General features: G+C 37.7%; 1 protein-coding gene across 1 annotated transcript; it reads right to left on the reverse strand.

The window, feature by feature from the left end:
* Window positions 1–27,910, reverse strand: LOC122061884 (transmembrane protein 208 homolog). Its single transcript, XM_042625412.1, has 7 exons — window positions 27,519–27,910; window positions 26,316–26,436; window positions 18,836–18,943; window positions 15,528–15,721; window positions 11,489–11,573; window positions 450–515; window positions 1–321 (listed from the first exon to the last, which is right to left on the reverse strand). Exons 3-7 carry the CDS (start codon window positions 18,917–18,919, stop codon window positions 229–231), a joined length of 522 nt encoding a protein of 173 aa, XP_042481346.1. The 5' UTR covers window positions 18,920–18,943; window positions 26,316–26,436; window positions 27,519–27,910; the 3' UTR covers window positions 1–228.
* Between the last annotated feature and the right edge of the window lie 29 nt (window positions 27,911–27,939).

Consider the following 27,939-nt stretch of genomic DNA (forward strand, 5'->3'; position numbering starts at 1 on the left):
TGATAAAACAAACAGTATTCCTTTTTTCCAGTACCTATAATCAATTCTTTAGGCATGTTTACCACCAGTGTATCATCCAATAGATTTGTAATTCATGAACATACTGGTTGTTAAAAAGTGTCTAAACTTAATAGGACAGCTCAAACTGATTCTCTCATCACAGCCTTGGGAGCTGCCATCACATTCAAGACCTCTGCTGCTCACAAAATGCTAATCTGTCAAGCAAATTTACTTCATTCTTGTCTTAACAAATTTTCCTCTTGAAGCCTTCTTCTCCATTTTTTCTCTTTTCTTACGACTCTTTTCATCTTCCATATCCCCCTAAATGGAACACAGAGACGAGCACAAATACAAGAATAAAATTTACAGACAGACTATCATACATCCAATAGATTAGCCATGAAACTATATCAGCAATAGAAGCGACAACATTTAGATCCTGAATGTACCTCTGAACTCTCAGACAAAAATCCTCTTGTAACACCAAAAATTTTGTATGCACCAAATGCAGGAATCTGTAAAGCATGAGCATGGATTGATTCAATAAATGTGAAACCACTCGCATACACAAAAGTGGAGCCTTTTCTTTTTTAACCAAACATTTTAATGAAGAAAAAGGGAAATAAGCCAGAAAGAGATACAACAAGAAGGACCTATAGTACAGCAACAACAATAGAAAACCAAAAAGAAAAGTACAATAGTAGCAAATGACCAAAAGGCCAAAACACGCACCAAGGGGTCTACCATTCCAAGTGGTAAGGTCCAATATACAAGGACTGCTTTCCTGGTTAACACATCTGCAATATTATTAGCACCTCTCATCCTCTCACTTGAAAAAGAGAAAATGCCTTGCATTGCTAGAACCCTGGCCTTTTAATGGGGCAACCACAAAATATTCTCCTTCTACCATCACATAGTCCATCCAAATGATACAGCCTAGCTCTTCCTTGAATAATAGGCCTTGAGTTCTGCTGTGATAGAACAACTATAGCAATAGAGCCTGGAAAGGCTAACATTACCAAGGCCTCATGATTTCTGAACACACCTCCTATATCCACTGGACACATGTTCCCAACCTGATTGCCATTCGTATTTAGTTTAATAGTGTAGTGATTTGAGAAACAAAATCAAAGAAGACGAAAGAAGAGAAAGACAGAGGAATTGGGAAGTAAGGCTTGTGTGATTGATTGTTCGATGATTCACAATCTACCGCCCACCACTCTATATTAAATCTGAAATATTTACATACTTTGACTCTAAAGACATACTATGAGGACTCTAAATCTTAATCATAATAAGGAACTTACTTAGACTAGGAAACTAACTCCTATCAACTCACTTAGACTAGGATTCATTCCATGATGGGGACACTAGTCCTATCGTGGACTCATATTCCAACACTCGCCCTCAAGCTGGAGTATACATGTAGCTAAAGAAAGCCCCAGCTTGGACCTTTAAGAATAGAAAATCAAATGCATCATTAGTCTTATAGACTCCAATGAACAGTGGGAACTTTAATCAACTACCATAGAACCTACAGCAATATCAACTCAGACACATCAACTTCATCAACATCAATAGATAAAAAATGACGTGTCGAACCATCAACAACAAACAAAATGGACGGTAGATAATCACCAACATGTACAGTACTTGATCTTCAATGTTTGAGGAAGACTCAATCTCCAAAAGGAAGAACAAAAAACCGCAGAAATGATGAATATCATCAATCACAATCCAAAATACCATAGTAGCAGACAAGTAACAATGACAAATGCTCTCCTATAATTGTAGAACTTGATTTCCAATAGGGGAAGACACGATCTTCAATATAAGGGAAGAACTCGAGATTCTAAGAAAGGAATCAATTCAATCGCACTAGGTGGACAGCCAATCTTCAAAAACACCAATCATGCTTTAACAGAGGTAAAGATGGAGGGCAGCAACTTAGATCCTTAAGAGATCACCTCATCTTACGATATCACTTCATTAATGTTGCCCTTCAAAAGTTACAGATAAATAATCTTCACTGACAAAAAATCTCCTATTGATGAATTGTGCAGAGCAGATAAAAATCTCAAATCTCCCCCTCACGTGTAGCATTATATTACACGTGAACAAATAATTCCAATGATCAGAATCCCAAATAAACTCGTAACCAAGAGCATAAAATACTATTTAATCTCCCCCTCATGGCAGAAGGCTGAACAAACAATCTCTAATTACCATGGCATGCCAATACCAGTGCCAAAAACACTATCAATCCCAAAGATATGATTTTGGGTCACCAAAGTAATAAAATGGCACATGTATATGCCTACTGGTAATTCTGTAATTACTTCATGCAATCCCAAATTGATGCGGAACCTGGGTCAAAATACCCAACTGGGTTTGGTATAGACCCATCTAAGTTCATCATAGGCAATAACAAGGGGCAATGGCAGAACCATAATTAACCAATTAAATGGCAAATTTGTAAATCCCTCAATCTTACAATGGAGTGGCAGGATGGTAAATAAATTGAAATTGCAAAGGGGAATGACACTCTTGCAATTAATCTCAAGTTCCAAAGTGGGATGTCAATTTAGTAATAAAGGGGAATTTAAATTAAAATCACAATCCAAGGCCAAAGGGTAAACTAGGAAGTAACCAAAATATAATGGCAACTAGTAACTAAACGAGGAAAGGAGGGGCAATAATATAAAAACTTCAATTTAAGAGAAAGAGGCAAAGGAGTGTGGTGTATGTGTAGTGCAAAGGGTAATCCTGGAATGGCAAAACACTCAATGACAGGGTGTAAATAAAAGGGTAAAGGACGGGACATTAATATGGGAAGAAGAAATAAGGAAATAAAATAAAATAAAAATGTTGATTTAAAAGCAAAAGGAGGGGTAAAAAAAGGAAAATGGTAAATAAAAAAAAAAGCAACAAATTGGAGGAAGCGGACTACCATCTTCAACCTCACGACTCTAAAGGGAAGAACCAGAATAGGGTGCGATTGGTATGTTTCCTCTGATCCGACTTCAGAAAGAATGGCAACATCAAGGGACATGACTGAATCGCCAACCTATGAACTCCAGCAAGCAATCAAGGAGATCAACAAACAATCCTACGAATAGAGCCTGCCAGAACCAAATCCAACAATAGCGTTGCAGTAGCCTAGGTTGCAGGTATTTGGTCCTCACAGCAAAGCGTTTCTTTGAGGTTGAAACTCAGAAGGGTAAGCCGCCCAAGGCATAGAAACAAGGCAGGTGCAGACTCAGAATCGACAAGCAACATCGCCAGTAGGATCCCTCCAAATAACAAGAAATCCTTTGACCTGCAGGTGAAGGAGCTGGCAAAAAAAAATCGGGGTTTTCTCGAACCTTGTGATTCCAGTAGCACAAGACAGACCAGAATGTTCTATGATTCGACGTATTGCAGAACAGTAGCAGACGATACCAAAGAGGAAATAGAAAACCATCTTCAATCCAGATCAGCAAAAAAGAAAAATATCAGAAGCTCTAACTCCACAAGACAGCACATGCTCTATCAACCAATGCTGCGAACCACCAAATACCAAAAACCAGCGGTTGACCCATCAAGTCAAGAAGATATTCTCAGAAAACATCAAAACAGAATTTCATAGCGATGTGGGAAACAAACGAATAAACGAACATACGATGCAGGTAAGCATAAACTCAAACGTAGACGCCCTTTCTTCTTCTTCTTCTTCTTCATAGCTCTGATACCATGTAATGATTTGAGACGAAGAGGAAAGAAGAGAAAGACAAAGGAATTGGGGAGTAAGGCTTGTGTGATTGATTGTTCGATGATTCACAATCTACCGCCCGCCACTTTCTTTATATTAAATCTGAACTTTGAGTATGACTCTAAAGACATAATATGAGTAGGGACTCTAAAGCCTAATGATAATAGAGAATTTACTTAGACTAGGAAACTAACTCTATCAACTCATTTAGACGAGGATTCATTCCACGATGGGGACACTCTTCCTATCGTGGACTTATATTCCAACAAATAGCATTAATAGGAGGGGAACTCCTAGAATGTTGAATCTATCCTAAGTCTCAGACGAGGAATGATACAGTGTCAGTCCCTTGGTGAGATCATTTATACAGACAAAATTTGGTTGCAAGAAAGCTCTTATGAACGTTATTGTGGTTCAAATGTTGAATACCTCGTAGGTAAAACCTACCACTCAATTGGACCATCAAGCAGATATTTATGCCAATGACACTATTCAAGGGATTGGACTCCCAATAACATATGAACCCTTCAGTGGAACCCACCAGGACATCTCTAAGCCAACAATTAGCAAGCCAGACAATCCCAGAGAATAAGCAATTAGGTTAATATGACATCTTACCACGTGGAGCCATTGATGCTTATTCACCAAAGGGGCAGTGCCATGGACTTTTTCTTTTCCTTCTGTTTTGGGGGGAGGAGGAGAGGGGCGTAAGTAACAAATGGGAGCGGTCAAACTATATATTAAAAAGGGCCAATTACACAGTGCAGGAACTGCCTATGAGAGGTCTTAGGAGGGGTGAGTTTGGAGATGGTCCCAACATTTGGAACTTCTGCGCAAAGTGGCATCCATCAACACTCAAACCAAGGCATTTTCCTTGACAGCCCGAACATTTTACCATTGCTCAAAGCAAAGGGGCCAGGCAATGTATATTAGAAGAAAAAAATCTATGGCTGCGCTAGGCTTGTTTTATTAAAAATAAGCCTAGGGTTAGGTTCCATACATGTTGGGCCTTTAATCCCATGTGTTTTGAGTGTAATAGACCACTTTTATGGGTCTAAAAGAGGGGCTCTAAGATTGCATAAGGGATTCACTGATTTGTTTCCTTTTTAGATGGGGATATTTAGTCTCTAATTTTCATTTATAAGTTAGTTTCTAAATCCAATTGTTTTATTTCCTAGTTTACTTTTCCAGATTTAGTAACTAGATGTTAGTAATCTTTATGTCAGTTTTTTAGTAACTTTTGATTTTCTATTTTATTGTAACCCCTCATCATTATTATAAATAAAGGAGAGCTCTCATTAGTAGAGCCACGATTTGATTTTGAAAAAAGAACTTGCTGCTTGTCGTTGCCATGCATCTACTGGATTTTCTGTGTATCTGATCATAAAACAAGGGTCCTGATGTTTGATCCAGTCGACACTGCGGTGGGAAGCTCGAGTGGATTTTCTATTGTTCTTCAAGCATTCTCAGGTTTTATTTTCAAGGATTACATTATTGTCTACGGCTCCAGGTATTTAGATCACTCTTTGTTCTCAGTTCTGTCCAACGATAGGCTTTTTTCTGTGAAGAATTCACAACTTCTATCCAGACCTATTCCCTGGTCACTTTTGCCTGAGATTTTAACCAAAAGTTTTACTCACTGATAGAGAGGCTCCATCGAGTTTTGGGCCTTTCTAGGTTGTGGTTTGAGATATCAGAAATCTCTAATTTTTTGTCCTGTAGTGGTTTCATAAGAACAGAACCAGAATCGACTGTCAAGGCAGTCCAGTTCTATCTCTGTGGTATCTACTGTTGATCTGAGACTGTTATCATCCTAATACTATTGCTGATTCATTCCTATTTGGTCACTGCTCATCTGTTCTAAGTATTATTGGATATTTTGACCTAATCTATTCTGTTTTCTGAGATTGATAGATACATCTGGATGTTCCAGCTTTCTATGGATGTTTGTTCACAATTTATAATCTGTTATGACCCTATTCCTATATCTGATTTAGTCCTTTAATCTGGGTTATATTCTGATCTCATAAATTCCAGTTTCTGGATTCGAAACTCTGAGTTACAGATCTGTATTTTTTCCTTTATTCTGATCTGTGGTATTACTGTCCTACCATGGTTATTATGGTTGTTCTTTGGTTTAAAATTCCTACAGTTTGGGTCTAGTTTGACTTGTCAAATCTAGTCCTACATTAAGTGGTATCAGAGCATGGCTGAGAACAACACCCCCACCCTAGTTTCTATTATGGAACTGCTACTAAATATGAAGGCTGAATAGGAAGCTAAGTGGACTGAATTGAATACGAGGTAGTTGGCTACCGAGACCTCACCACAACAGCCTACCGGTGACTCACAAACAACACCCGAAGTGGAAGCCCCATTGAATGCAGTTGCTCAACTGGCTAAGAGGAGAGCAATCCCTAATCTGAGACCACCACAAAGGGTTCCTGTAGTGCAGCCTACTTTTGAAGAACATATAAGGGGTTACTTCGAGACTGAACGTCCCACATATCAGAGATATTCTGGAAATTCACAGAAAGTCATGCTCGATCTGAAGGAGTTTGATGGTAGACATGACCCTGAACTGTTCTATGATTGGGTAGCTGTTTTGGATGATTATTTGACTATTATGACTTACCTGAGGAACGGAAGATGAAACTAGCTCGTGCTAAGCTAGTTGAGACTGCTCGTGATTGGTGGACCTATGAGCATGAACTGGAAGATCGTGGTAGAGCACCTACTAGTTGTGAGGAGATGAAGCTTGAGCTATCTGACAAATACTTGCCTCGCAATTTCAAAGCTCGCGTACAAGATCAGCTGAATTCTCCTCGTCAAGGGACTATGTTTGTTGCAGAGTTCATGAACAGGTTTGATGCACTTTATTCACGCACAGGCAGAAGGGAGAATGGAAGACAACTATTATCTCGGTTTCGATTGGGATTGCAAGCTGAAATCAACAGGGGAATTGGTGTTGTTGATGTGTACTCAGTAAGGGATTGCTTTGACAAGGCCCTACGAGCAGAGGAGTTCATAGCACAGACAGGTAGAAGGTTTGGTAATCAAGTTGGAGAGATCACGAAGAATTTTCCAGCCACTAAACCTAATAGTTCAGCACCCCCAAAGGCTACCTTTCCTCCACGGCTGATTATAAAGGAAAGGCACCTATGACAAGCAACAATAAGGTACACTGTTTTCATTGCCAAGATGTAGAACACTTTGCTAAGTCTTGCCCACATAAGCAGAGAGTTAATGCAGTGGCTGAAATTGAAGAACCCAATGGGGAAGATGAGTCAGCTCTTTATCCATACCCCTTGGAAGACGATGATGATGTTTGTAGGTTTGACTATGACCAGGAAGATAATAATGATGATGGCACTTATGACATTTATGTGATTAGTAATGAATTCAAGGACAATTTTTTTTTCAAGGTGGGGAGAGTTGATGTAGATTCTTCACCAAACTATGCTTGTTTTATTAGGAATAAGCCTAGGGTTAGGTTCTATACATGTTGGGCCTTTAATCCCATGTGTTTTGAGTGAAATAAACCAATTCACTGATTTGTTTCATTTTTCATTAGTTTCCTTTTTAGATGGGGATATTTAGTTTCTAATTTTCAGTCATAAGTTAGTTTCTAATTCCAATTTTTTTATTTCCTAGTTTACTTTTCCAGATTTAGTAACTAGATGTTAGTAATCTTTATGTCAGCTTTTTAGTAACTTTTGAGTTTCTATTTTATTGTAACCCAACATCATTGAAAAAAGAACTTGCTACTAGTCGCTGCCATGCATCTACTGGATTTTCTATGTGTCTGATCACAGAACAAGGAGCTGGTGTTTAATCCAGTCGACACATCATGTTGTTTATGATTTGACTACATCATGTTGTTCATGATTTCTGTGGATGTTTTTTCACAATTTATGATCTATTATGACCCTATTCCTATATCTGATTTAGTCCTTTAATCTGGGTTATATTCTGATCTCATAAATTCCAGTTTCTGGATTTGAAACTTTGAGTTACAGATATGTTTTTTTTCCTTTATTCTGATCTGTAGTATTGCTGTCCTACCTTGGTTATTATGGATGTTCTTTGATTTAAAATTCCTGCAGTTTGGGTCTAGTTTGACTTGTCAAATCTAGTCCTACATTAAGTGGTATTAGAGCATGGCTAAGAACAATACCCCCACCCTAGCTTCTATTATGGAACGGCCACTGAATATGAACGCTGAACAAGAAGCTAAGTGGATTGAATTGAATACAAGGTTGTTGGCTGCCGAGACCTCAACACAACAGCCTACCGATGGTTCACAAACAACACCCGAAGTGGAAGCCCCATTGAATGTAGCTGCTCAGCTGGCTAAGAGGAGAGCAAACCCTAATCTAAGACCACCACAAAGGGTTCCTGTAGTGCAGCCTACTTTTGAAGAACATGTAAGGGGTTACTTCGAGACTGAACATCCCACATATCAGAGGTATTCTAGAGATTCATAGAAGGTCATACTCGATCTGAAGGAGTTTGATGGTAGACATGACCCTCAACTGTTCTATGATTGGGTAGCTGCTTTGGATGATTATTTTGACTATTATGACTTACCTGAGGAACGGAAGATGAAAATTAGCTTGTGCTAAGCCAGTTGAGACTGCTCGTGATTGGTGGAGGACCTATGAGCATGAAATGGAAGATCATAATAGAGAACCTACTAGTTGGGAGGATATGAAGCTTGAGCTATCTGACAAATACTTGCCACACAACTTCAGAGCTCACATACAAGATCAGCTGAATTCTCTTCGTTAAGAGACTGTCTGTTGCAGAGTACATGAATAGGTTTGATGCACTTTATTCACGTATAGACAGAAGGGAGAATGAAATACAACTATTATCTCGATTTCGACTAGGATTGCAAGCTGAAATCAATAGGGGAATTGGTATTGTTGATGTGTACTCAATGAGGGATTGCTTTCACAAGGCCCTACAAGCAGAGGAGTTTATAGCACAGACAGGTAGAAGGTTTGGTAATCAAGTTGGAGAGGTCACGAAGAATTTTCCAGCCACTAAACCTAATAATTCAGCACCCCCAAAGGCTACCTTTCCTCCACAGCTAATTATAAAGGAAATGCACATATGACAAGCAACAGTAAGGTACAGTGTTTTCATTGCCAAGAGGTAGGACACCTTGCTAAGTCTTGCCCACATAAGCACAGAGTTAATGCAGTGGATGAAATTGAAGAACCCAATGGGGAAGATGAGTCAGCTCTTTATCCATGCCCCTTGGAAGACGATGATGATGTAGGTAGGTTTGAATATGACCAGGAAGATACTAATGATGATGGCACTTATGACATTCATGTGATTAATAATGTCTTGGTGGTTGAAACCATGGAAGAAGACTCCACTGAAGGATTCTACATTGAAGAGAGCATAGTAGACACGATTAAAGCCGTGGAAGATGAGGTAGTGATTGAAAGCACTCCACAACAAGTCTTTGAGATTCATGACGAAAAGGAAGAGCTTGTTCCTCCTACCATTAATAAGAAGGCTACCAACATTGATGACTCTATTCATATAACATTCACGGTTGGTATTGATTCAGAGGTCGAGCATATAGAGTTTGTTATGCCATCATAGTTCTTAAAAGAAAAAGCTTCATGCCTTGAAGACCACCTTCCAAAAGTCTACAAGCAACCTGAATTTTGTCTGGGAATGATTAAAGTTGCTTCCCCCTCATCACTACAAAATTCGAGGGCGAATTTTTCAAGATGGGAGAGTTGATGCAGATTCTTCACCAAACTAGGCTTGTTTTATTAGGAATAAGCCTAAGTTAGGTTCCATATATGTTGGGCCTTTAATCCCATGTGTTTTGAGTGTAATAGACCACTTTTATAGGTCTAAAAGAAGGGCTCTAAGGTTGCATACGGGATTCACTGATTTGTTTCCTTTTTAGATGGGGATATTTAGTTTCTAATTTTCAGTCATAAGTTAGTTTCTAATTCCAATTATTTTATTTCCTTAGTTTCTAATTCCAATTGTTATATTTCCTAATTTACTTTTCCAGATTTAGTAACTAGATGTTAGTAATCTTTATGTCAGTTTTTTAGTAACTTTAGAGTTTCTACTTTATTGTAACCCCCATAGTTGTCACGGCGTCAAATCGATCCAAGGCGGTGGAGGGGTGGCTAATCGATTTGGTGATGAATCGCCCGTTATGGCGTTGCCATGGCGGTCAAATCGCCCATGTGTCATTTTTTTCCCTATGTTCTTAAGTTATTTAGTGTACTATTTTTTTATTTTCCCTATTTTCTAAAATTATTTAACATGCTACAAGCCTACAATATATACTGTATAACATATAAAACCAACATTAAGCAACATCAAATCATCAAAAATCAACATAGACCTATCAAAATCACCCTGCATTTTACAAAAAATCGACCGCCTAGTGAATCAAGTGTGACCTGACGTCCATAGCGGTGCCATAGCGACGCCTATCAGCCAATAACGACCGCCATTTGTGAGTCACGTAAATCGTACCACTGCCATGAACTTCTTTTTCCACCAGGAAGCCAAATCGCCTCCTTGGCGACGCCATGACAACTATGGTAACCCCCCATCATTATTATAAATAAAGGAGAGCTCTCATTAGTATCGCCACAATTTGATTTTGAAAAAAGAACTTGCTGCTGGTCGCTGCCATGCATCTACTAGATTTTTTGTGTCTGATCACAGAACAAGGGACTGGTGTTTGATCCAGTCGACACTCTGCGGTGGGAAGCCCGAGTGGATTTTCTATTGTTCTTCAAGCATTCTCAAGTTTCATTTTCAAGGATTATATTACTGTCTATGGCTCTAGGTATTTAGATCACTCTTTGTTCTCAGTTTTGTCCAGCAATAGGCTTTTTTCTGTGAAGAATTCTCAACTTCTGTCCAGACCTATTCCCTGGTCACTTTTGCCTGAGATTTTAACCAAAAGTTACACTCACTGATAGAAATCTTTGATTTTTTGTCCTGTAGTGGTTTTATTAGAACAGAACCACAATCAACTGTCAAGGCAGTCCTGTTATGTCTCTGTGGTATCTACTACTGATCTGAGACTGTTATCATCCTAATACTACTGCTGATTCATTCCTATTTGGTCACTGCTGATCTGTTCTAAGTATTATTGGATATTTTAACCTAATCTGTTCTGTTTTCTGAGATTGATAGATACGTTCTGGTTGTTCCTGATTTCAGTGGATGTTTGTTCACAATTTATGATCTGTTATGACCCTATTCCTATATCTGATTTAGTCCTTTAATCTGGGTTATATTCTGATCTCATAAATTCCAGTTTCTGGATTCGAAACTCTAAGTTACAGATCTGTTTTTTATTTTTTCCCCTTTATTCTGATCTGTGGTATTGCTGTCCTACCTTGGTTATTATGGCTGTTCTTTGGTTTAAAATTCCTGCAGTTTGGGTCTAGTTTGACTTTTCAAATCTAGGCAAGCTGTTTTTTCTCCTTTATTCTGATCTGTGGTATTGCTGTCCTATCTTGGTTATTATGGTCGTTCTTTGGTTTAAAATTTCCTGCAGTTTGGGTCTAGTTTGACATGTCAAATCTTGTCCTACTTTACAAGGTGCCATATTTAAACAAAGAATAGGGAAAAAGATTATTACTAATTTCAGTACAATATAATCTATGTTCATAAAATGAAAAAGAGGAGTGCAAAAATTTTTGCAACCTAAATTAGGATAAATGACCTTACCACTATATATGTGTACCAAAATTTCCCAGAGATGATGGACATCAGCTGTACAAAGCACGTAATGTAGATCACATCATGTAGGTAACTGCAAAAGTAAACTATAAAAATGAGTGGGAATAAAGAATTCATACCTGAGCATTAGCAATGGACCCTACAGTCCACAACAATTTTTATTTTTTTTTTAAGTTTCATACAAAATTAAAGATTATATCAAATTAGAGAAAAGGACACAGAAGCTAAATTGAAATATCATATAGCATGCTGGCTCCATGTATGCTGGAACAAAACCAGAGAACATAAAAATACCAAAGCCACGATCAAGATTAAAGGATTTGGTCCAAGGAGACAAATCATGCCTAATAAGATAGCTAGTTTGGCTGATTCATCCATTTTAGAAAAGGTAGACAGCAGTCCTTGGCATACACTAGAATGAGAAATGCAAAGGACCTAATAAATGCCCTTCCCTCATCAATTGAGAAAACTACTTGGAGCAACTACCATGATTATGTTGCCTTTTTTTTTTTTTTTTTTTTTTTTTGCGGGGTTGGGGGGGGGGGGGGTGGGGGTGGGGGGCGCAGGGAGCATCGACTGCCAGTTCATACAACAATAACAACTCAGCCTCATCCCAACTAAACGAGATCGGCTACATGGATCGTTTCCCTTCAATCAGCTCTATTCGAGGTCATACTTGATACAACTTACAAGACTTAAGTTATTGCAAGTCTTTCCTCTTCACTTCTCCTATGGTCATTTTAGGTTTTCCCTTGGCTCTTTTAGTTCCTTCAATCTGAATCAAATCACTACTCCGTACTAAAGCATCGAAAGGCATCCATTGAACATGGTTATACCACCTCAAACGACTTTCTTGTAGCTTACATTGTATCAGAGCTCCTCTCAATTTATCTCTAATATGATCATTCCTTACTTTATTATTTCCTATTTTTGACACACATCTATCTCAACATCCTCATACATCGAGTTTATCTATATGATGCTTCTTAATTACCCAACATTTCGCACCATAAATCATAGTTAATCGTATGACTGTCCTATAAAACTTTTCTTATGTTTTCAAGGAATAAATCGACCACACAACACTACAGACACACCTCTCCACTTCATTCATCCTATCTTCATTCCCTATGAAACATCATCCTCTATATCACCTCCATTATTCATGACTGAGCCCAAAATACCTAAAGTAATCGCTCTTTAGAATCTCCCTCTCATCAATTTTCACCACCTCATTATCTGTCCTAGTGAAACTAAAATTACACACCATATCTCCGTCTCCGTTCTACTTATCTTTTAGCATTATGGTTTTGAGGTTGATCTCCATTACTCCAACTTGGCATCAATCCCTGGCTTTGTCTCATCCACAAAAAAAAAAAATATTATCAACAAAAAACATACACCAAAGAACTTCATTTTAAATGTCTCTGATTAACTCATCAATGATACGTAATGTAAGACTAGGATAGGGAGTCTAATCAAGTCTCAACTGCTAGAACTTTTAATCAAAGAACAACCAAAAACAGCCACACAAATTAAATCAGATTAAATTTCAGATCTTGAAACCAAGTCTGCCGAGTTCAGAAATCAAGGATTCTGAGACCAGAATAGGACTAGCTAAAGAGGGTAGCTAGGGTACAGAAAATTAAGTCCAAAAAGTCACTCAACACACATAACCAGACTTCGGATAATCAGAGGTAAGCAGACCAATCAACCGATCTCTGTTTCAGGTCTGAAAACAAAATCATTAGCACTACGGGACAGAATATGGTGATTTTGAATATCATGCAGACCACTGATCAGAATAGTCTCCTGTGTGGATTGAGTTCTATCCCAGGTGAAGGGAATCTCTGGTCAAAATTTCAGACCAAACGGATAAGGGAATAGGCCTGGACAGAATCTGAGAATTCTTCACAGAACTCTCTCTATCACTGGACAGAACAGATAAAAAATTTGATTTAAATACTTGTAACAATAGACCAGCACCTTAACACCTTGTATACTTTCGAAAAGAAGAGAGAAGTAGCTTGAAAGAGAAGAACTCTTGAAAGGAACCTCTTGAGTTTCACACCGCAAAGAGTCAATTGGATCAAACACCAATTCCTTCAACCTTGATCAAACACAAGACAACTCTTCATGAAGAAGACAATAGCAACAACTATTAATTTTTTTATCAATATCATCTTAGCTTTAGGAACCTTCTTTTCTTTATTTATAATGTTGATTGATGGGGGGAGAGAATTACAAAATAGAAGGTTCCTCAAAAAGGAAATCAAATATTCTCTTAATACAATAGTTACTAAAAACTGAAATTAGAAACTGTTGAAAAAGGAAACTAACTACTAATGACTTGACTCCTAAGGAAACAAAAATAACTCAAATCAAACCCAACTAAAAAGGAAACTACTGAAAAAAAAAAGAAACTAACTAGTAATCCCGTACTCAATCTTAGAACCCCTCTTTTTGACCCATAAAAATGGCCCAATACACTCCAAACCACATGGACTGAAGGCCCAACACACATACAACCTAACCCTAGGCTTATTCCTAATAAAACAAGCTTATTTTGGTTATTAATGTGCATCAATAAGTGCAAACAAATAAAGGCTTAAAGATGATCCTTGATGACCACCAGTTTATAATTGGAGGAAATTAATAGAGACACACTTCCAAATTAAAAATAACTATTTAAATCATCCACGATAACTGCAAACAAATAAGGGTTAAAGTTGATACTTGTGACCGCTAATAAATAATGAAGTAAAATAATTGAGACACACTTCCAATTTAAAAACCAACCATAATCAACCAGACTGTTTTGTCTCACCCAACCAACTCATTTATTATAATTTCTCTAACCCATTAAACTAAAATCTTGATCTTCTTCCGAACTAATCCATACATGTAGAGCATATCCCCTGAAAACCTTACTATCACACAACTACATAAGAACCACTTTCAGATTGAAGAAAATCCCCAAATATGTGTGTAAAATTAACTTCCAAAAGGAAAAGGGGTGGGGGGTGGGGGGTGGGGGGTGGGTGAGGGAAGCCTGTTCTGTTACATTCAACTTACCAATATCCTACTTTTTAACCATCCCTGCACATTCCCTCCATCAATCACCAATGTATCAAAACAGTAACCTAACCGGAAGAAGTAACCCTACTTTCCGCAGTTTCTAGTACCACTAAAACTCTCTTCTACACCAACAGCAGCTGTTCCTTCATTTCCTATTAACAGATTGCTTCACTAGCATAGTTGTCAAGGTGTCGTCAAGGTGTCGCCTAGGCATCTATGCACCTTGACAACTATGGTTGCCTAGGCGATCAAGGCGGGCACCTTGGTGTCGCCTTACCTAACACGAAAAGAAACTGACATATCTCAGGGTTGGGGTTGGATCGCTGTTTTGGACAATGGTCATCATCAATGTATTGTATTCATTGCTTATACAAATTAATACTCTGTGCTTATGTATCCATCTATAAAGTGTGAGCCGTAGAGCAATACCAAGTTCCAACCCCAATGGAACATCAGACCAGAATGAACTCTTGTCAACTGGACCTCTGACTGAATGGCCTGCAAAAGTTTTCAACTGTTTGCTCATCGGTCTGCAGCAATACAGGATAAGGTGTCTGGCTGGAAATAAAAACAATATCCACGATTCTGACTACCTTGAAGTCTATTTCTTTGTAACTGGAAACTCATTTTCAAAATTTTCTTTTCTGAATACTATTATGTCAAAACTTTAATAAGTAATGTTGCACACCCTGTTAATATCTGCATCTTTGTTACCAACATTAAGTAGGGGAAACAAGTCATCTGAGATAAAGCAACTAGGATGTGCCTCCAGTTCACTATCAACCAGGCCTTTAGTTCTCTACCACATTTAGTTAATCACAACAATAAAGGCTCTCAAGTTCCCAAGAAACCAGAAGCAATAAAGTTGGAACAAGAAAAATATAAGGATGGATAAGACATGTCTATTCATCAAAGCTTAAAATAAAGACAGTAACAAAGGAATATGTACCCACAAACTCCACCAGTGCTCATATCAAACCCGCCATCTAGAAGCTCTCCATCATCAGCATAAGATGGTTGTGCCATTTTGGCAAGTTGTTGATAAGAAATTGCATAAGCCAATGAAGTGACAAAGAGGCCAATCCAATGCTTCCAACTAACAGTTGAATAAAAAAAGAGCATCCTCACCAAAACATGTATAACCTGCAGAATCACAAGTTCAATTTTATTTAGTATCTCAGAACTACAAGGTTCCAAATCTCATCCGAAATCGTCTAATTTTGGAGAAATATTTTGGATTTGGTAGGGTCCAAAACGAAATTCCAAGAGAAATAAGGGAAGACCAGATTTCACCAAAACGGCAGAAAATTCATATCATTACAGTTATTACTGCTAAACAGTACACATTTGGGCTTTATTTTGCCCATTTCAACTCTAGTGCTAGCAAAACAGACCGAAGTGTGAGATTTTCCAGAAAGCCTCATATTTGGGCAAAACAGCCACATTTGCAGCTAATATATATATATATATATACTTACTTCAATATTAGGCAGGGAAAGGAATACCCCTATACCCTACGCTGATCATAACCAATACATAAGAGAAACCGATAGGACCAAAATACCCCTAAAACTCCTAAAACTTAACAAAATGTATTACCATAGATTCCATATCTTTTGTTGTCATTGGCAAGTCCATGGGAATACTATACACTTGAGAACTATGGGATCAAGACTATATAAAGTCCGAAACCACACTCTGACTAAACAAATCACAAATCGCAGAATCTTTTTGGCTATTTTCTTCTTCGTTTGGGAGAACTAGGGCATCGGTGTTCCTTCCTTTGTCGATTCCAGCTCTGGCGACTCTCCTCCAGCAATTCTTCCTCCAACGAGTCTTCCTCAGGCCATTCCGGTTCCGGCAAGGTACTCTTTTTCTTATTTTTCTTCTTCCTCTTCTTCTTCTTTCTCCAATTCTTTGTTACTGAATGGAAATCTCTTTCTCATTTTTTTTTTCTTTCTTTCTATTCATCTTCGCTTAATCCCTTCTGCTTTTCCTTCATTCTGTTTCTTCCCATTCCAGTGAGACTTTCATTATCTTCTTTCCTGGTTTTCTTTTTCCCATTCCAGCGACTGACCTTAGTTGCAGCGCTAATCAAACTGATAGGAATATAAATATAGTAGATGACCTTAGGCACTCATTTTGGCATCATATAGGTAACAGGTAAATATAATAAATACTTACATATTTTACCAACCTTTTTTTCTTTATAGTTATAATGTTGTTTCATAGTTATATTATATGCTATGACAAAGATGAACTTAGTTTATTCACTTTCTTGATTTGTTTTCTTAATGAAAATCTTACATTGGAACGAATATTTAACCTTTATTTAGATATAAGTAGAATTATATAACTTTTAATATGCTATTTGTTCCAAATAAAATGGTTACCTCAAAAAATATATATATATATATAAATAAAATAAAATAAAATAAAAATAAAATAAAAATAAAAAAAACCCAACACCACTACTAGTACGCTTTATTCAATAAGGCGACGCCTTATGCCAACCCTATCGCCAAAGCGCTTCGGAAGACCATCAAATGCCTCAGCCGCCTTCCTGCCTTAACAACTATGGTATAACATTTCTCCCACTGTTTTGTTTCAAAACATGCTGAAAATTAAAAAAATCTCGCCAAATTTCGACCATTTGGTACCGTGCTCCCAACGAAAATAGTGGATCTCATAAAGTCATGCCTAGCAAGCTCATCTACCCAAACTCTAAGTCTCCCAAAAGTTTAGTCCAATTATCTGTCAAGTAATCGGGTTTAGTTTTGTTGAAGGATAAACCCACTGAAATGACAAGTACTGATATAAGTTCCACTGCTATAAGCAATCCTAATCACCAATCTAGAATCATGTTATCAGATTGAATGGTATTTTGTCTCCCTGCTGATATGCACACTGATGTCACTGGAATTAATTGATGCAACTTCTGTATAGTACCACCTAGTCCACATCATCACACAGGTACCACTTCTAGCAAGAAAGAATTCTTGTCACAAGCAAAGACCAGATAGAGAAAACCATCGAGCAAAACTTAAGCGAGCGAGGACAATAAATACAAGTCTATGATTGTACGCACAAAACAATCATGAACCAGAACGTATCATGCATCAAATAACAAAAGCCATAAAATCAATAGGCATGGGTGACTTATAACCTATGAACAAATTTTCAGCGAATTTTTCCCCTGATGAGAACCACTTTCAAGCACCTCATTAGCTAGGAGATCCTGCTTGGGAACTACAAGCTCATCCTAAGCACCAGCATGTTCTGACAATCAGAAGTTCACTTGCAAAAGATACCTTAAAGAGAGTATATGGTCTCCAACAAATCAAATGGTACTGTACCTTCTGCCAATCCAACTGTCTAGAAATTCGTACAGTTTTTAAATATCAAAATTTCACAGCTAAACCATGACCAGAACTGAAACACAGTTCACACTATGATTCAGCTTCAGCATGGGTATAGAAATGGGAGCCACTTTATACTGAAGATAAAAGTTCTCAGAATACTGTATAAACATAGCATAAATCTGAAATAGAAGTTATTAGCATGATAGTGAATTAGAATAACCAGTGGTTTTGTTCATAAAATATCCTGGAGATAGTGGCACCAGTCGTAGGCATATCATGGGAATGGAACATAGACTTGATATATTCCAGCCAGAAGATATCGAAAACAAATTGAACCAGTTTTTTATCATCTTATTTATTGCATTATCTAGCCACACAATGTTTGACACAATATAGTAGATGTCTGGAAAAAAGTTGGTGACTTTAATTTCAGAATCATCTAATTAGCACTGGAAAAGGCCAAGGAAGATCCAAAGTGGAAGACCAATAGGGTGGCAACTATATTTATTCTATCCAATTTTACACTTTACATTGTTACTCAGATATATCTCATTTAAAGAAAGCTAAGTAGCCCATATTTGAGAAGATCTTTTTCTCTTTTTTTTGGCCCGGGGGGTGGGGAGACCCAAAAGAAGATAACAAGTGTAGTGTGAAAAGCTAACCAAAAAAAAAGTCAATTGGCATAGAGAAAAAAAAATGCAAGAGAAATAACAGGGAACTAGCTCAATATTTCAGGAATGAGTAGAGGTACTCAAAAGCCAAACCAAAGTGAAAGAAGATAGAAAACTCTGTACAGTGATTGTGATCCAGAACTAAATTCCTGAAATATACAAAAGATGTGTGTGTGTATAGAGAGAGAGAGAGAGAGAGAGAGAGAGAGAGAGGGCATATCTACATTGCAGGCTATGATGAGACGAAATAGCTTGTTCATGTGACGAGCATTCTCTTCCTTCCGTTTCTTCGCACCCTGGTTTGCCATCACTTCTCAACAAAATCCCCGCAACTGCAAGAAACCCTTAAAATTAAAATTACAATAAATTCTCAAAAAGGAAATAAGAGAATCTTATAGTTTCAGACTTCCTATCTTCATTTGGAACTTTCTGCTAGTTTATTTAAGAAAATAGCAGGTCCAACATGTTTTGGTGCTAGGTTTACTAGGCATGTTCAACAGGGCCTCCAAAAAGACCAATAATAAGCTATGAAACATAGAAAGAATGATGAAATAGAGAAATCAATTTAATGAAGCCAAGCTTCCAAATTGAAGCAGTTTCATTCAATAAGGACCTCCTTTTTTATTCTTTGTTATTGATGTACCTTTAAAAATTGAACCAGAACATGCGGTTGACTGGATTCAACCAAGAAACACACATCTCCATGATCAAAGGACCTAGAAAGCTTGAGGTAGTAAAAACCACTCCAAACCACCCAATTTTCATGGTTCCTGCAAACTGCAGAAAGCTGTATAATGAGTAATGACCAATTTTCTCATCAAATTTTTTTTGTTGGATTTTTTTAATTTATTTTCCAATAATTTCACACTATTTTGTCTAACTGGAAACTAGCTATAAACTAGATTGATCAAAATTAGTCAACTTCCACAAGACAAAGGGCTAGTTACAAAGCTCAAAAACAGTTTCCAGACAATAACTAGAAGATCCTAATGTTCACCCACTGCAGATTAGGTATAAAATTCAGCCAATTTTAAATCACTCAAAACCGCATCCTCGCAGAGACCCATGACAAACAAAGATTCCAATAAACCCAACTCAATCAATCTCCACCTTAAACTCCTAAACTAGTCATCACCAAAACCCCCCAAATCAATCTCCCAACAAAAAACCAATAACTAAATTCAAGAAAAACAGAAAATAAAGAATAATTCGTACCAATTACAGGGTAATGATGGTGTTTTGATTCTCGACCCAGAAATCTCTTCACCACAACTGGGTCGTCTCCCTTGTTTCTAACGTTGAAACCCTCTCTTGCTCTAGACTCGTCTTGAGACTACTGCTCCCAACGGCTCCATTCAATGTGTTTTTACTTTTTATGTGTGCACAATAACCTTGGTTCTATTTTACCAAAATACCCTCAGAACAGAAACCGAGCTTTATAAGCACAATCAGCTTGTATTTCGTGATTCAGAAACATATGGAGTTCCTAAAAGCTATGAAGAAGAGGAATTAAGTGGATCTTCGAGATCTAGGAGAGTTGTGTAAGTCTTCTGAACATATTATGTTAGGTTTGTAAATTGAACTAAATTGAAATTCCTTGTTTGAAACTTGCGGCTGTCCTATCAATGTGTTTATTTGTTACATGAAAGAACTTTTTGCTGGAATTTGTAAAATCCAAGGAAGTAAGCAAAGCAAGATGGAAGTGAATTCATCTTTCGTTCCCTGATTTAAAATTGCAACTTCTGATTTGTGAAACCTGAACGTTCATAATACTTGGGGAGTGGGTGGATTTCATATGTCTTTCAGTAGGCAGTTCTTCATTCCAGAATGCTAAATAGGATTAATTGCATATGGGTTTATTGAGTTCCCATATGCAATTAAGAATGAAACCGAATTTTATAGGCATATAATACCAACACTGATCAAGATATCAATACCTGATTATATTGATACAGACCAGAGTATTAATCACACCTTCCTTGCCTCATCCCCAAGAAGGAAGGTGCCTCTATTATGCCCAATTTCAAGCTCATCTCACTCTGCAATCTCCTATACAAGTTCATTGCCAAAGTTCTTGTCACTAGGCTCAAGTTGGAGGTTGAAACTTGACAGTGATAACTGGTCTTCTTTCATCACTGAAAGGAGTATCTCAGATAATATTCTCCTTTGCAATGATGTTAGAGAATTTGAGAGGAAATCCCATTCCCCAATAGCTCTCTTGAAGATTGACATCCATAAAGCCTTTGACTTCTTGAGGTGGGACTATATTTCTAAGGTTTTGAATAAGATGGGCTTCCCTTTAGTGCTTGATAATTGGATCTACCATTGTATCTCCTCCTCGTGCTTCTCAATACTGTCGATGGGAGTCTAGCAGGTTAGTTTTCTTCCGCAGTGGGTATCAGATAGGACTACCCTCTCTCTCTGCTCATCTTCACCCTTGCGCTTGATTTTGGGGATGAATGCACAACCACATAGAAGAGACCAAACAAACAATCACACCTAACAAAAGAAATTTAACGTGTTTCAACATGAATGCCTATATCTACCTGAGAGAACCAGAGATTTTTTATTTAACTTGAAAAACTGTATACACCACTCTCCTCCTCACAAAATGATCCCACCTTCGCTTGTCAAGGTTTTTCCAATAGAAACAATATATATATAGGGAACCCAAAATCCCAAATCCCTCAACAATTAAAATTCTACCCATGTACAAGTAATGCCATAATGGACCCAAAACTCAACTCAATTACAAATACAAGCTCAACATAAATAGGTGGACCATTACAGAATACAAGACATACCTAACCCCAACAATCTCCACCTTAGCTTGGATTTTTGAAACAATCCTAAAGAAGACCGGCGTTGATTTCTTTTCTACAAACTTTGTAATCATCTCCACATACCCGCCATTACCGCTTAGTGTGTCCTTGCCTGTCCACCATACTTAAACCAGTATACCCCCACTAGATGCCCTGTATAGCTCACCCCGTCAGCGCACGATGTGATGTGGCTCCACCTCTCCTACCAATATAACCGCTCTGAAATATCACTGCCCCTCACCAAATCTAAAGCAAAAGAAACTTGCTTCTTTCTAGAATTGCACTTGTTTATTGCCTAAACCATTTGCAGTCTCAGTTGTCCATTTGTACCTCTTGCCTGAGTTCCAACAGTAGCTACACTTGTTTTAACACTCCTTTCAAGTCTGTACAAATTCCCCATTATCCACCCTACATCACAACCATGGCCCCCTCTTGAAACCCTAAGAACTCTTATCTTTAGATGAGCATAAAAAACCTCTCGAATCCTATGATCTCAGTGAAATCAGATTCTTCCTTAGATCTAGCACATACTTCACCCTAGTACAGTCCAATCCCAAAACAAACTTTCTTTCTCTATTATTCGCCACTTTAAAAGTACCACTTTCCAATGCATGATATGTAACAAATTGATCCCTGACTGAACACATATGAAATGAAAAACCCGAATCTTAAACCCAATTTTAAGTTTCCGTATCTGATGAAATAGTGAAAATAACATCTACATAATCACTCATGGACCCTTCCACGATAGTAGCAAATGATGATTTATCTCTATTCTCCTTCTCCCTTTTATCCTCCTTACACTTCAGAAAATTTCTTTTTATATGACCTTCCTCCTCACAATAGTAACAAGTTTTTTGACGACCTTTAGACTTTGAGTGACCTTGGACTTGTCGAACTTTTAAAGTCTCCCATTTGATTGGTCTCCTCCCTAACCACCACCTACAACCAAAGGCCCTACCCTCCTCTGACGCCCCATCACCGTTATTTTTCTGCCATGTCTTATTAATCAACAAAGTAACAATAACCTTGTCAAGTTTGAGAGTATCCTTATAAAACAATCGTGTAATCATAATGTGATCAAATGAAGGAGGTAGTGATGCCAGCAGGAGAATTGCTTTGTCCTCCCCTTCGATTTTAACATTTAGAGCTGAAAAATTCCATCAATATTCTATTGAACTCATCCAACTGCACCTCAGATTTCATTCCTTCTTACAACCAAAGGCCGTATAACTTTTTCTCCTACTCTCCAATTTCACCCAGACTTCTTCTAGATCTACCAACTTGATGACCTCAAGAAGAACATTATTTATAAGATACAACTACATCGTGCTGTTTGCGAAATCCCTCAACTCTTGCCATTCATTTTCCTTCATCTTCTTTGGCTTTTCTGAGTTCTTCCTGAGAGCCTTGAGTGTCCCCTCTTACATAAGAATATGTTCACCCATTGTTGCCACAAAGTGAAATCATTATAGCTATTGAAATTTCTGTAGAGAAGCTTGAACCCTTCACCACCATTCAATATACCTGACATGTGCCCTCCATGCTTGCCATCAACCTTAACTAACTTTACCATCGTTGATCTTTGCACGAACACCAACAGAGAAGAATCTGCCCAACCTGTCTATTCCACTACGTCTAGAACATCGAAAAACCTTAAGAACACCAAACCTCCGTATCACACCCGCTGCGCAAAATCAAATTTTCCTACAGAGCCAAATCCATACGACATTGGCTTTGAACTTTTTTCTTTACTTCTTCGTGGATAACCCATTCACTTTATGCTTATGTAAAGAGGGGAAAAAAAGCTTACTGTAAAACACTCCTCTCCCTTGATGTGTGTGAAACCCACCCACTTTGTTTTTCTCACAATTCGCTTTCTAATGACGGCTTCCTATGCTTAATTTGTTTTGAGTTAAAAAAAAAAAAAAAAAAAAAAACAAAGCTCACTAGGAACTACACAAATAGGGCACCTTCTCCCTCCTTTTCCTAAGTTGTTTTCAAAGGGGTTAGCTCTGATTTATTTTATACACAAATCAAGTTAGGATCACTGCAATGATTTTTCTTCTTCTCTATCCGAATTGTACCTTGGAACAGTACCTTCTTCTTCTCCTTGCACACCGTTCTTTCCTTAGATCTTCGTGCATACTCTGCAACGATTTGTAGGACCCCGCTTTGATACCATTTGTTGGTGACGAATGCATAACCACGAAAAAGAAACCCAGCAAACAAACACACACAACATAAGGAATTTAACGTGTTTCAGCATGAATGCCTACATCCACCCCAAGAGAACCAGAGATTTTTCACGAAACTAAAAATCTCTCTACACCACTCTCCACCCTACAAAGTGATCTCCCCTTTACTTCTCAAGGTTTTTTCCACAAAGACAATATATATAGGGAGCCCAAAAATGCTAATCCCCACATCCCCACACAATTACAATTCTACCCTTGTACATGTAAAGGACCCAAAACAATTCCCACTCAGATAAAAAAAAGACCCAATGACCATATCATCCCACCCAACACCAACCTGACTTAAAACAAGGCAGTTGATCTCTCCGACTTCTCTAATGGGTGCAAACTAATAACCAAAAGTAATAACTCAAAGAGAACCAGAGATTTTTCACGAAACTGAAAATCTCTCTACACCACTCTCTACCCTACAAAGTGATCTCCCCTTTACTTCTTAAGGTTTTTTCCACAAAGACAATATATAGGAAACCCAAAAATGCTAATCCCCACATCCCCTCACAATTACAATTCTACCCTTGTACATGTAAAGGACCCAAAACAATTCCCACTGAAATAAAAAAAAGGCCCAATGACCATATCATCCCACCCAACACCAACCTGACTTAAAACAAGGCAGTTGATCTCTCCGACTTCTCTAATGGGTGCAAACTAATAACCCAAAGTAGAAGTCAAATATGTAACGGAAGAGAGCTTTAGTAAAGTTAATTTTTGTCATATAAAGAATTGTTGAGGATTGCAACTTTCTTGCACGGTAAGGAATAACTTAAAAATAAGAGACTACATTGTAGAACGTGAGAGCAACGTGGATTTCAAGGCATTTCTAGACCCTAAAGTAATGTAATATCCCCTTCCGCTGTGATCATGATTAGTAGGTCTCATTATTTTAATGGACATCAAACCAAGGATCTCACAGAATTACTTAATGGGTTTTCTGAGAACAACGCACTGGTTATGGGGAACTCAATAAACCCATATGCAATTAATCCTATTTAGCATTCTGAAATGAAGAACTACCTACTAAAAGACATCTGAAATCCACCCACTCCCCAAGTATTAGGAACGTTCAAGTTTCACAAATCAGAAGTTGCAATTTTAAATCAGGGAACGAAAGATGAATTCACTTCCATCTTGCTTTGCTTACTTCCTTGGATTTTACAAATTCCAGCAAAAAGTTCTTTCATGTCACAAATAAACACATTAATAGGATAGCCACAAGTTTCAAACAAGGACTTTCAATTTAGTTCAATTTACAAACCTAACATAATATATTCAGAAGACTTACACAACTCTCCTAGATCTCCAAGATCCACTTAATTCCTCTTTTTCGTAGCTTTCAGGAACTCCATATGTTTCTGAATCACGAAATACAAGCTGATTGTGCTTATAAAGTTCGGTTTCTGTTCTGAGGGTATTTTGGTAAAATAGAAACAAGGTTATTGTACACATAAAAAGTAAAAACACATTGAATGGAGCCGTTGGTAGCAGTAGTCTCAAGACAAGTCGAGAGCAAGAGGGGGTTTCAACGTTAGAAACAAGGGAGATGACCCAGTTGTGGTGAAGAGATTTCTGGGTCGAGAATCAGAACACGATCAGTACCCTATAATTGGTACTAATTATTCTTTATTTTCTGTTTTTCTTGAATTTAGTTATTGGGTTTTTGTTTGGAGATTGATTTGGGGGGTTTTGGTGATGACTAGTTCAGGAGTTTAAGGTGGAGATTGATTGAGTTGGGTTTATTGGAATCTTTGTTTGTCATGGGTCTCTGCAAGGATGCGGTTCTGAGTGATTTAAAATTGGCTTAATTTTATACATAATCTGCAGTGGGTGAACATTTGGATTTTCTAGTTATTGTCTGGAAACTATTTTTGAGCTTTGTAACTAGCCCTTTGTCTTGTGGAGGTTGACTAATTTTGATCAATCTAATTTATAGCTAATTTCCAGTTTGACAAAATAGTGTGAAATTATTGGAAAATAAATTAAAAAAATCCAACAAAAAAAAAATTGATGAGAAAATTGATCATTAAACAGCTTTTCTGCAGTTTGCAAGAACCATGAAAATTGGGTGGATTGGAGTGGTTTTACTACCTCAAGCTTTCTAGGTCCTTTGATCATGGAGATGTGTGTTTCCTGGTTGAATCCAGTCAACCGCATGTTCTGGTTTAATTTTTAAAGGTATATCAATAACAAAGAAAAAAAAGGAGGTCCTTATTGAATGAAACTGGTTCAATTTGGAAGCTTGGCTTCATTAAATTGATTTCTCTATTTCATCCTTCTTTCTATGTTTCATAGCTTATTATTGGTCTTTTTGGAGGCCCTGTTGAACATGCCCAGTAAACCTAGCACCAAAACATGTTGGACTTGCTATTTTCTAAAATAAACTAGCAGAATCCAGGAACAATTTAATAAAAAATAAAAAAAAAGGATCTCTCTTCTCCATCGTTCCCAACCAAAACTCAAACCCACCACCCTCTTATCCTTCCCTCTTGTAACAGCCAAAAAAAAATCCTTCGAAACCCTTCCCTGTTTTAGGGATCTGTCGAGTGAAAAAAACCAACAGCGTAGCAGAGAGCGAAAGAAAGAACCAAAAAATAAAAAAAGGAAAGAAAGAGCAGAAGAAGAATTACCTGTCGGAATCACGAGGCTAGCAGGCGTCAAAACTTCGTCAACAATGTTGGGCTAAAACGATGACCCTAGAAGGAGCTCCAATCGCCGCCATTTTCCCCTCCTTGTCACTGGTTCTAAAACCTATCGTGAGCACTGTTAGTCAAAACGGGAACGGCAAAAAAACAGAGACATACGGTACGGGTTTTAAATAGATAAAAACGATGAACAGTATGGTCAAAAAAATAGGGAAAGTCAAACGGACGGAAACGAACGGTACGATTGTTAATCGTATAGTTCTCAAAAAAACGAAACCAAAAAAAGGGCAATATACTCATGTAATTTGAGAGATTATTACCTGTATACCTGCATCTAATGTTCTAAACTACAACAACATCAAACATTCATGCATATATCATCCAAAATATAGCATCCAATGTAAATTCTAAATTAAAATTTAATACACTATATTAAAAAAAGACATGTCCAAAATATAAAAAACAAAAAAACAAAAAAACAAAAACAAAAACTCAGGAATAACCAATTTTTCTAAAAAGGGGAAAAGGAAGAATAAAAGGAAAAACAAATCCACTATCTACAAAGATTCAGAAATCTCCAAAAAGTAAAACAGGGAAAGAAAATCGCCACTGCAATCAATCAAAACTCAATCGAAAAAGTAGTTTGACATCTAGTTTAAAATATCACATGAACTGAAATAATAAGAATTAATTAAAGCGAAGCATCTGAAACTGAATTTGAGCCAAATTAAGAGAGAAAACTGACCTTCATTTCCCAAGCAGAGATCAAAATTGGAAACAAAGATGATGAAACACCAAAAGAAAGGAGACAAGAACAGAGACTAAGAAAGAGAACTGGGTACTTAGCAATGCTTCTCTCAACAATAAAGAGAAGATCTAAGCCCAATTTACAGTACAAGAACAAAGAGAAACAATAAACACGCAAAGAGATCTTACAAATCAAAACGTGTCGAAAGATGTTTCTCTTTCAGTCAATGTTACCATTGCTCTGCAAATGAGACTTTATTTCCTTCCAAATGAATGTAAAAAGTAGCCATTTTGGAATAATTATCTATTCAAGCCTTGAAGCTTCTTGCTCTCTGTATCATTGTGCTCATCTTAAAAATATGAACATCAAAAGAAAACCAAGAAGAAGTAGAATAAACACACACACACACACAAATTTCAGATGGCGACTGGCCGTCTAACCTTTTTTCGCTGAGCCGTCGGCCGCTGTCGTCTTCTTCGGTCGACTTGAGAGCACTGACTTGCGAGTCCTCTGCGATGGCTACTGTATGCTACGGCCGCCGTCCTCTTCGTCTTCTTCGATCGACTTGCGAGTTGCGAGTCTGCAACTTGCGACTTGCGACTTGCGACTTGCGACTTGCGACTTGCGACTTGCGACTTGCGACTTGTCTACTTGTCTCTGACTCTCTTCTTCTCTTCTTTGATTCTGAGGACCGACGGAGAAGAAGGGTTAGGAGGAATGGAGTCTGAATCTCTGATTTCTTACATTGACCGATGGAGACGAAGGGTTTTGTTTTGGCTAAAAAAACCCTATCGAATGCAATGCTCTTTCTTTCTTTTTTTTTCTAATGAGTACCGTAACCTTAAAAAACGGTTACGCCTT

This window comes from Macadamia integrifolia, chromosome 14, assembly GCF_013358625.1.
Source record: "Macadamia integrifolia cultivar HAES 741 chromosome 14, SCU_Mint_v3, whole genome shotgun sequence".
Lineage (NCBI taxonomy): Eukaryota > Viridiplantae > Streptophyta > Magnoliopsida > Proteales > Proteaceae > Macadamia > Macadamia integrifolia.

Bases quoted from the DNA above. Each gene is read 5' to 3' on its own strand.
- LOC122061884 (XM_042625412.1), bottom strand. From the start codon at position 18,919: ATGGCAAACCAGGGTGCGAAGAAACGGAAGGAAGAGAATGCTCGTCAC. The intron at 516-11,488 runs GTAAGGTCATTT...CATGCTTTACAG, and splicing joins TTTGGTACACATATATAGTG to ATTCCTGCATTTGGTGCATA. The intron at 322-449 runs GTACATTCAGGA...TGTTCCATTTAG, and splicing joins TTTTGTCTGAGAGTTCAGAG to GGGGATATGGAAGATGAAAA.